The sequence below is a fragment of the Oncorhynchus tshawytscha genome, linkage group LG22, assembly GCF_018296145.1.
Source record: "Oncorhynchus tshawytscha isolate Ot180627B linkage group LG22, Otsh_v2.0, whole genome shotgun sequence".
NCBI lineage: Eukaryota > Metazoa > Chordata > Actinopteri > Salmoniformes > Salmonidae > Oncorhynchus > Oncorhynchus tshawytscha.
Window position 1 is genome coordinate 42620739 of NC_056450.1, and position 10000 is coordinate 42630738.

General features: G+C 49.0%; 1 protein-coding gene across 4 annotated transcripts in view; it reads right to left on the bottom strand.

The window, feature by feature from the left end:
* Positions 1–10000, bottom strand: part of LOC121840485 (regulator of G-protein signaling 17-like) — a 121023-nt gene that overhangs the window by 5243 nt on the left and 105780 nt on the right. For all 4 annotated transcript variants that reach the window (XM_042304312.1, XM_042304310.1, XM_042304313.1 and 1 more), the window contains exon 5: positions 6126–6360. In XM_042304312.1, coding sequence (XP_042160246.1) covers positions 6126–6360 — 235 coding nt within the window. The remainder of the gene's footprint in view (positions 1–6125; positions 6361–10000) is intronic.

Here is a 10000-nt window from a genome sequence, read left to right on the forward strand (position 1 = left end):
AGAGGATAGTAGAGGAGGGCAGAGGATAGTAGAGGAGGGCAGAGGATAGTAGAGGATAGTAGATGAGGGCAGAGGATAGTAGAGGATAGTAGAGGAGGGCAGAGGATAGTAGAGGATAGTAGATGAGGGTAGAGGATAGTAGAGGATAGTAGAAGAGGGCAGAGGATAGTAGAGGAGGGCAGAGGGTAGTAGAGGAGGGCAGAGGATAGTAGAGGAGGGCAGAGGGTAGTAGAGGAGGGCAGAGGATAGTAGAGGATAGTAGATGAGGGCAGAGGATAGTAGAGGATACTAGAGGAGGGCAGAGGTTAGCAGAGGATAGTAGATGAGGGCAGAGGATAGTAGAGGATAGTAGAGGAGGGCAGAGGATAGTAGAGGAGGGCAGATGATAGTAGAGGAGGGCAGAGGATAGTAGAGGATAGTAGAGGAGGGCAGAGGATAGTAGAGGAGGGCAGATGATAGTAGAGGAGGGCAGAGGATAGTAGAGGATAGTAGAGGAGGGCAGAGGATAGTAGAGGATAGTAGATGAGGGTAGAGGATAGTAGAGGATAGCAGAGTATAGTAGAGGAGGGCAGAGGATAGTAGAGGATAGTGGCAGAGGGTAGTAGAGGAGGGCAGAGGATAGTAGAGGAGGGCAGAGGGTAGTAGAGGAGGGCAGAGGGTAGTAGAGGAGGGCAGAGGATAGTAGAGGATAGTAGATGAGGGCAGAGGATAGTAGAGGATACTAGAGGAGGGCAGAGGATAGCAGAGGATAGTAGATGAGGGCAGAGGATAGTAGAGGATAGTAGAGGAGGGCAGAGGATAGTAGAGGAGGGCAGATGATAGTAGAGGAGGGCAGAGGATAGTAGAGGATAGTAGAGGAGGGCAGAGGATAGTAGAGGAGGGCAGAGGGTAGTAGAGGAGGGCAGAGGATAGTAGAGGATAGTAGATGAGGGCAGAGGATAGTAGAGGATACTAGAGGAGGGCAGAGGATAGCAGAGGATAGTAGATGAGGGCAGAGGATAGTAGAGGATAGTAGAGGAGGGCAGAGGATAGTAGAGGAGGGCAGATGATAGTAGAGGAGGGCAGAGGATAGTACAGGATAGTAGAGGAGGGCAGAGGATAGTAGAGGAGGGCGGATGATAGTAGAGGAGGGCAGAGGATAGTAGAGGATAGTAGAGGAGGGCAGAGGATAGTAGAGGATAGTAGATGAGGGTAGAGGATAGTAGAGGATAGCAGAGTATAGTAGAGGAGGGCAGAGGATAGTAGAGGATAGTAGAGGAGGGCAGAGGATAGTAGAGGAGGGCAGAGGATAGTAGAGGATAGTATATGAGGGCAGAGGATAGTAGAGGATAGTAGAGGAGGGCAGAGGAGTAGAGGATAGTAGATGAGGGTAGAGGATAGTAGAGGATAGTAGATAAGGGCAGAGGATAGTAGAGGATAGTAGAGGAGGGCAGAGGATAGTAGAGGATAGCAGATGAGGGTAGAGGATAGTAGAGGATAGTAGATGAGGGCAGAGGATAGTAGAGGATAGTAGAGGATAGTAGAGGAGGGCAGAGGATAGTAGAGGAGGGCAGAGGATAGTAGAGGAGGGCAGAGGATAGTAGAGGGTAGTAGAGGATAGTAGAGGATAGTAGAGAAGGGCAGAGGATAGTAGAGGATAGTAGAGGAGGGCAGAGGATAGTAGAGGAGGGCAGAGGATAGTAGAGGATAGTAGAGGATAGTAGAGGATATTAGAGGAGGGCAGAGGATAGTAGAGTATAGTAGAGGATAGTAGAGGAGGGCAGAGGATAGTAGAGGAGGGCAGAGGAGGGCAGAGGATAGCAGAGTATAGTAGAGGAGGGCAGAGGATAGTAGAGGAGGGCAGAGGATATTAGAGGAGGGCAGAGGATAGTAGAGGAGGGCAGAGGATAGTAGAGGGAGCAGAGGATAGCAGAGTATAGTAGAGGAGGGCAGAGGATAGTAGAGGAGGGCAGAGGATATTAGAGGAGGGCAGAGGATATTAGAGGAGGATAGTAGCAGAGGATAGTAGAGGAGGGCAGAGGATAGTAGAGGAGGGCAGAGGATAGCAGAGGATAGTAGAGGAGGGCAGAGGATAGTAGAGGAGGGCAGAGGATAGTAGAGGATATTAGAGGAGGGCAGAGGATAGTAGAGGATATTAGAGGAGGGCAGAGGATATTAGATGAGGGCAGAGGGTAGTAGAGGAGGGCAGAGGATAGTAGAGGAGGGCAGAGGATAGTAGAGGATAGTAGACGAGGGCAGATGATAGTAGAGGATAGTAGAGGAGGGCAGATGATAGTAGAGGAGGGCAGAGGATAGTAGAGGATAGTAGAGGAGGGCAGATGATAGTAGAGGAGGGCAGAGGATAGTAGTGGATAGTAGAGGAGGGCAGAGGATAGTGGAGGATAGTAGAGGAGGGCAGAGGATAGTAGAGGATAGTAGAGGAGGGCAGAGGATAGTAGAGGAGGGCAGAGGATAGTAGAGGATAGTAGAGGATGGCAGAGGATAGTAGAGGATAGTAGAGGATAGTAGAGGATAGTAGAGGAGGGCAGTGGGTAGTAGAGGATAGTATAGGATAGTAGAGGTGGGTAGTAGAGGATAGTAGAGGAGGGCAGAGGATAGTAGAGGATAGTAGAGGAGGGCAGAGGATAGTATAGGATAGTAGAGGTGGGTAGTAGAGGATAGTAGAGGATAGTAGAGGATAGTAGAGGATAGTATAGGATAGTAGAGGAGGGCAGTGGGTAGTAGAGGATAGTAGAGGAGGGCAGAGGATAGTAGAGGATAGTAGAGGAGGGGGCAGTGGGTAGTAGAGGATAGTAGAGGATAGTAGAGGATAGTATAGGATAGTAGAGGAGGGCAGTGGGTAGTAGAGGATAGTAGAGGATAGTAGAGGAGGGTAGTAGAGGATAGTAGAGGAGGGCAGTGGGTAGTAGAGGATAGTAGAGGAGGGCAGAGGATAGTAGAGGATAGTAGAGGAGAGGCAGAGAGATAGTAGAGGATAGTAGAGGATAGTAGAGGATAGTAGATAGGAGGGCAGAGGATAGTAGAGGAAGGATAGTAGAGGAGGGCAGAGGATAGTAGAGGAAGGATATTAGACGAGGGCAGAGGATAGTAGAGGATAGTAGAGGATAGTAGAGGAGGGCAGAGGATAGTAGAGGATAGTAGAGGATAGTAGAGGAGGGCAGAGGATAGTAGAGGAGGGCAGAGGGTAGAGGATAGCAGAGGAGGGCAGAGGAGAGCAGAGGATAGTAGAGGATAGTAGAGGATAGTAGAGGATAGTAGAGGAGGGCAGAGGATAGCAGAGGATAGCAGAGGATAGTAGAGGATAGTAGAGGATAGTAGAGGAGGGCAGAGGATAGTAGAGGAGGGCAGAGGGCAGAGGATAGTAGAGGATAGTAGAGGAGGGCAGAGGATAGTAGAGGGTAGTAGAGGATAGTAGAGGATAGTAGAGGATAGTAGAGGAGGGCAGAGGATAGCAGAGGATAGTAGAGGATAGTAGAGGATAGTAGAGGATAGTAGAGGATAGTAGAGGAGGGCAGAGGATAGTAGAGGATAGCAGAGGATAGTAGAGGATAGTAGAGGAGGGCAGAGGATAGTAGAGGAGGGCAGAGGATAGTAGAGGATAGTAGAGGATAGTAGAGGAGGGCAGAGGATAGCAGAGGATAGTAGAGGATAGTAGAGGATAGTAGAGGAGGGCAGTGCATAGCAGAGGGTAGTAGAGGATAGTAGAGGATAGTAGAGGAGGGCAGAGGATAGTAGAGGAAGGCAGAGGATAGTAGAGGATAGCAGAGGATAGTAGAGGATAGTAGAGGAGGGCAGTGGGTAGTAGAGGATAGTAGAGGATAGTAGAGGAGGGCAGAGGATAGTAGAGGATAGTAGAGGATAGTAGAGGAGGGAAGAGGATAGCAGAGGATAGTAGAGGAGGGCAGAGGATAGTAGAGGATAGTAGAGGAGGGCAGAGGATAGTAGAGGAAGGCAGAGGATAGTAGAGGATAGCAGAGGATAGTAGAGGATAGTAGAGGAGGGCAGTGGGTAGTAGAGGATAGTAGAGGATAGTAGAGGAGGGCAGAGGATAGTAGAGGATAGTAGAGGATAGTAGAGGAGGGAAGAGGATAGCAGAGGATAGTAGAGGAGGGCAGAGGATAGTAGAGGATAGTAGAGGATAGCAGAGGATAGCAGAGGATAGCAGAGGATAGTATAGGATAGTAGAGGATAGTAGAGGATAGTAGAGGAGGGTAGAGGATAGCAGAGGGTAGTAGAGGATAGTAGAGGAGGGCAGAGGATAGTAGAGGATAGTAGAGGAGGGCAGAGGATAGTAGAGGATAGTAGAGGATAGTAGAGGATAGTAGAGGAGGGCAGATACATTTGTACCTGTTTCCTCCAGCATCTTCATAAGGTCCTTTACTGTTGTTCTGGGATTGATTTGTACTTTTCGCACCACAGTGCGTTCATCTCTAGGAGACAGAACGCGTCTCGTTCTTGAGCGGTATGACGGCTATGTGGTCTCATGGTGTTTATACTTGCGTACTATTGTTTGTACAGATGAACGTGGTATCTTCAGGCTTTTGAAAATTGCTCCCAAGGATGAACCAGACTTGTGGAGGTCTACAGTTTTTTTCCTGAGGTCTTGGCTGATTTCTTTTGATTTTCCTATGATGTCAATCAAAGAGGCACTGGGTTTGAAGGTAGGCCTTGAAATACATCCACAGGTGCACCTCCAATTGACTCAAAGTATGTCAATTAGCCTATCAGAAGCTTCTAAAGCCATGAAATCATTTTCTGGAATTTTCCAAGCTGTTTAAAGGCACAGTCAACTTAGTGTATGTAAACTTCTGACCCACTGGAATTGTGATACAGTGAATTATATGTGAAATAATCTGTCTGTAAACAATTGTTGGAAAATGACTTGTGTCATGCAGAAAGTAGATGTCCTAACCGACTTGCCATAACTATAGTTGATTAACAAGAAATGTGTGGGGTGGTTGAAAAATTAGTTTTAATGACTCCATACTAAGTGATTGTAAACTTCCGAATTCATCTTATATATCAACAAATTGGCAAGGGCACAAGAACAGTCTGCAGCACCTGGCCTCACCCTACTCGAATCTAAAGTTAAATGTCTGGTGCTTCTTGTCACCAACCAAGGAGGGTCTACAGCAGCACCTAGATCTTCTGCACAGGTTTTGTCAGACCTGGGCCCTGACAGTAAATCTCAGTAAGACAAAAATAATGGTGTTCCAAATAAGGTCCAGTTGCCAGGACCACAAATATCAATTCTATCTAGACACCGTTGCCCTAGAGCACACAAAAAACTATACATACCTCGGCCTAAACATCAGCGCCACAGGTAACTTCCACAAAGCTGTGAACGATCTGAGAGACAAGGCAAGAAGGGCCTTCTATGCCATCAAAGGGAACATGAAATTTGACATACCAATTAGGATCTGGCTAAAAATACATATTAATTTATATATATTTTTCTCTCCAATTTGGTATCCAATTCGTAGTTACAGTCTTGTCTCATCGCTACAACTCCCGTAAGAGAGAGAGAGAGAGTGTCACGACTCCGACCGAAGGACACTCCCCTTCCCGTTCGGGTGGCGCTCGGCGGTCGTCGTCGCCGGCCTACTAGCTGCTACTGATTATTTCCTCCCCGTCCTTATGTGTTGATTGTGTGCACCTGTTTTGAGTTAGGTAGTAGGCTTTATTAGTCAGCCGGCCCGCAGGGTTCCTTGTGCGGGATTAATTATTGTGATCGTCTGTTTGGTGTACTTATGTGCACGTCTATTGGGTTTTGTGTTTTCCCATTTTTTGGGTTTTCCCTGGACGGTTTAAGTCCCCCTGTTTGGGGCATTTGTTTGTTCAGTACGCCCTGTGTTTTTGTGAGGGTTGGCTTATGTTCAGCGTTTGTGTCAGTGCATTAAAATAGCACTCCCCTGAACTCTCTGCTTCCTGCGCCTGACTCCTCACCCACTACACTCAGACCGTTATAGAGAGAGAGAGGAGCTGCAGTCTCAACTTTTTCAGGATGAGGGGAGGACAAAGACAAGAGGACAGGCAATAGGCAGAGGAGTATCGAGAGAAAAGGAGAGAGGGAGGACAGAGAAGATGGGGTGAGGAAGGGGGAGAGAAACAGGAAGTACTCATACCTCTTTGGGAGACAGGACAGAGATGTAGTCCTCGTAGATCATGCGTGCCTTCTCCTCCACTGTGTTCTTGTTCATCTCCTGTTTGAGGTCTTCACAGGCCAGCCAGAACAACATGTTCTCCTCGCTGTACTCAGTCCTTAAGAACTCTCTGAACACGTTCCGACCTGCAGGATTCTTCATCAGCTTGTCGAACGACTGGGACCAAACGCTCATCTCCTCTAATGTTGGTTTGGTGCTGAGAGATGAAGGGACATAGAGAGAGAGGTTAAATGACTGGGACTAGACACTATTCTCCTCTAATGTTGGTTTGGTGCTGAGAGAGAGAGAGAGAGAGAGAGAGAGAGAGATGACCCTTTAGGGTGTAGAGGTTAGGGTGTAGGGGTTAGGTTGTAGGGGTTAGGGTGTAGAGTGTAGAGGTCAGGGTGTAGGGTGTAGAGGTTAGGGTTTACGGTGTAAAGGTTAGGGTGTAGAGGTTAGGGTGTAGAGGTACATGTGTAGAGGTTAGGGTGTAGGGGTTAGGGTGTAGGGGTTAGGGTGTAGAGGTTAGGGTGTAGAGGTTAGAGTGTAGGGGTTAGGGTGTAGGGGCTAGGGTGTAGACGTTGGAGGTTAGGGTGTAGAGGTTAGAGGTTAGGGGTTAGGGTGTAGAGGTTAGGGTGTATAGGTTAGAGGTTAGGGTGTAGAGGTTAGAGTGTAGAAGTTAGAGGTTAGGGTGTAGGGTGTAGAGGTTAGGGTGTAGGGTTTAGGGTGTAGAGGTTAGGGGTTAGGGTGTGGAGGTTAGGGGTTAGGGTGTGGAGGTTAGGGGTTAGGGTGTAGAGGTTGGGGAGTAGAGGTTAGAGTCTAGAGGTTAGGGTGTAGAGGTTAGGGTGTAGGGGTTAGGGTGTAGGGGTTAGGGTGTAGGGGTTAGTGTGTAGGGGTTATGTTGTAGAGGTTAGGGGTTAGGGTGTAGGGGTTAGGATGTAGAGGTTAGGGTGTAGAGGTTAGGGTGTAGAGGTTAGGATGTAGGGTGTAGAGGTTAGGGTGTAGAGGTTAGGGTGTAGAGGTTATGTTGTAGAGGTTAGAGGTTAGGTTGTAGGGGTTAGTGTGTAGGGGTTATGTTGTAGAGGTTAGGGGTTAGGGTGTAGGGGTTATGTTGTAGAGGTTAGGGGTTAGGGTGTAGAGGTTAGGGTGTAGAGGTTAGGGTGTAGGGGTTAGGGTGTAGGGGTTAGGGTGTAGGGGTTAGGGTGTAGGGGTTAGTGTGTAGGGGTTATGTTGTAGGTTAGGGGTTAGGGTGTAGGGGTTAGGATGTAGAGGTTAGGGTGTAGAGGTTAGGATGTAGGGTGTAGAGGTTAGGGTGTAGAGGTTAGGGTGTAGAGGTTATGTTGTAGAGGTTAGAGGTTAGGTTGTAGGGGTTAGTGTGTAGGGGTTATGTTGTAGAGGTTAGGGGTTAGGGTGTAGGGGTTATGTTGTAGAGGTTAGGGTGTAGAGGTTAGGGGTTAGGGTGTAGAGGTTAGGATGTAGGGTGTAGAGGTTAGGATGTAGGGTGTAGAGGTTAGGGTGTAGGGGTTATGGTGTAGCGGTTAGGGTGTAGGGGTTAGGTTGTAGGGGTTAGGGTGTAGGGGTTAGGTTGTAGGTGTTAGGGTGTAGGGGTTATGTTGTAGAGGTTAGGGGTTAGGGTGTAGAGGTTAGGGTGTAGGGGTTATGTTGTAGCGGTTAGGGTGTAGGGGTTAGGTTGTAGGGGTTAGGTTGTAGGGGTTAGGGTGTAGGGGTTAGGGTGTAGAGGTTAGGGTGTAGGGGTTAGGGTGTAGGGGTTAGCGTGTAGGGGTTAGGTTGTAGGGTGTAGGGGTTAGGGTGTAGGGGTTAGGTTGTAGAGGTTAGGGTGTAGGGGTTATGTTGTAGAGGTTGGGGTTAGGGTGTAGGGGTTAGGTTGTAGGGTGTAGGGGTTAGGGTGTAGGGGTTAGGGTGTAGGGGTTAGGTTGTGGGTGTAGGGGTTAGGGTGTAGAGGTTAGGGTGTAGGGGTTATGTTGTAGAGGTTAGCGGTTAGGGTGTAGGGGTTAGGGTGTAGGGGTTAGGGTGTAGAGGTTAGGGTGTAGGGTGTAGAGGTTAGGGTGTAGGGGTTATGTTGTAGAGGTTAGGGGTTAGGGTGTAGGAGTTAGGGTGTAGGGGTTAGGGTGTAGGGGTTAGGTTGTAGAGGTTAGGGTGTAGGGGTTATGTTGTAGAGGTTAGGGGTTAGGGTGTAGGGGTTAGGGTGTAGGGGTTAGGGTGTAGGGGTTAGGGTGTAAGGGTTAGTGTAGGGTTAGGGTGTAGGGGTTAGGGTGTAGGGGGTAGGGTGTAGAGGTTAGGGTGTAGAGGTTAGGATGTAGGGTGTAGAGGTTAGGGTGTAGGGGTTATGTTGTAGAGGTTAGGGGTTAGGGTGTAGGGGTTAGGTTGTAGGGGTTATGTTGTAGAGGTTAGGGGTTAGGGTGTAGGGGTTAGGGTGTAGAGGTTAGGGTGTAGGGGTTAGGGTGTAGGGGTTAGTGTGTAGGGGTTAGGTTGTAGAGGTTAGGGGTTAGAGGTTAGGGGTTAGGGTGTAGGGGTTAGGGTGTAGGGGTTAGTGTGTAGGGGTTAGGTTGTAGAGGTTAGGGGTTAGAGGTTAGGGGTTAGGGTGTAGGGGTTAGTGTGTAGGGTTAGTGTGTAGGGGTTAGTGTGTAGGTTGTAGAGGTTAGGGGTTAGAGGTTAGGGGTTAGTGTGTAGGGGTTAGTGTGTAGGGGTTAGTGTGTAGGGGTTAGGGGTTAGGGTGTAGGGGTTATGTTGTTAGGGTGTGGGGGTTAGGTTGTTAGGTTGTAGGGGTTAGGGTGTGGGGTTAGGGTGTAGGTTAGGGTGTAGGGGTTAGGGTGTAGGGGTTAGCGTGTTGTAGGGTGTAGGGGTTAGGGTGTAGGGGTTAGGTTGTGTTAGGGTGTAGGGGTTATGTTGTAGAGGTTGGGGTTAGGGTGTAGGGGTTAGGTTGTAGGGTGTAGGGGTTAGGGTGTAGGGGTTAGGGTGTAGGGGTTAGGTTGTAGAGGTTAGGGTGTAGGGGTTATGTTGTAGAGGTTAGCGGTTAGGGTGTAGGGGTTAGGGTGTAGGGGTTAGGGTGTAGAGGTTAGGGTGTAGGGTGTAGAGGTTAGGGTGTAGGGGGTTATGTTGTAGAGGTTAGGGGTTAGGGTGTAGGAGTTAGGGTGTAGGGGTTAGGGTGTAGGGGTTAGGTTGTAGGGGTTAGGGTGTAGGGGTTATGTTGTAGAGGTTAGGGGTTAGGGTTAGGGGTTAGGGTGTAGGGGTTAGGGTGTAAGGGTTAGGGTGTAGGGGTTAGGGTGTAGGGGTTAGGGTGTAGGGGTAGGGTGTAGAGGTTAGGGTGTAGAGGGGATGTAGGGTGTAGAGGTTAGGGTGTAGGGGTTATGTTGTAGAGGTTAGGGGTTAGGGTGTAGGGGTTAGGTTGTAGGGGTTATGTTGTAGAGGTTAGGGGTTAGGGTGTAGGGGTTAGGGTGTAGAGGTTAGGGTGTAGGGGTTAGGGTGTAGGGGTTAGTGTGTAGGGGTTAGGTTGTAGGGTTAGGGGTTAGAGGTTAGGGGTTAGGGTGTAGGGGTTAGGGTGTAGGGGTTAGTGTGTAGGGGTTAGGTTGTAGAGGTTAGGGGTTAGAGGTTAGGGGTTAGGGTGTAGGGGTTAGTGTGTAGGGGTTAGTGTGTAGGGGTTAGTGTGTAGGGGTTAGGTTGTAGAGGTTAGGGGTTAGAGGTTAGGGGTTAGTGTGTAGGGGTTAGTGTGTAGGGGTTAGTGTGTAGGGTTTAGGGGTTAGAGGTTAGGGGTTAGGGTGTAGGGGTTAGTGTGTAGGGGTTAGTGTGTAGGGGTTAGTGTGTAGGGGTTAGGTTGTTAGGGGTTAGGGTTAGGGGTT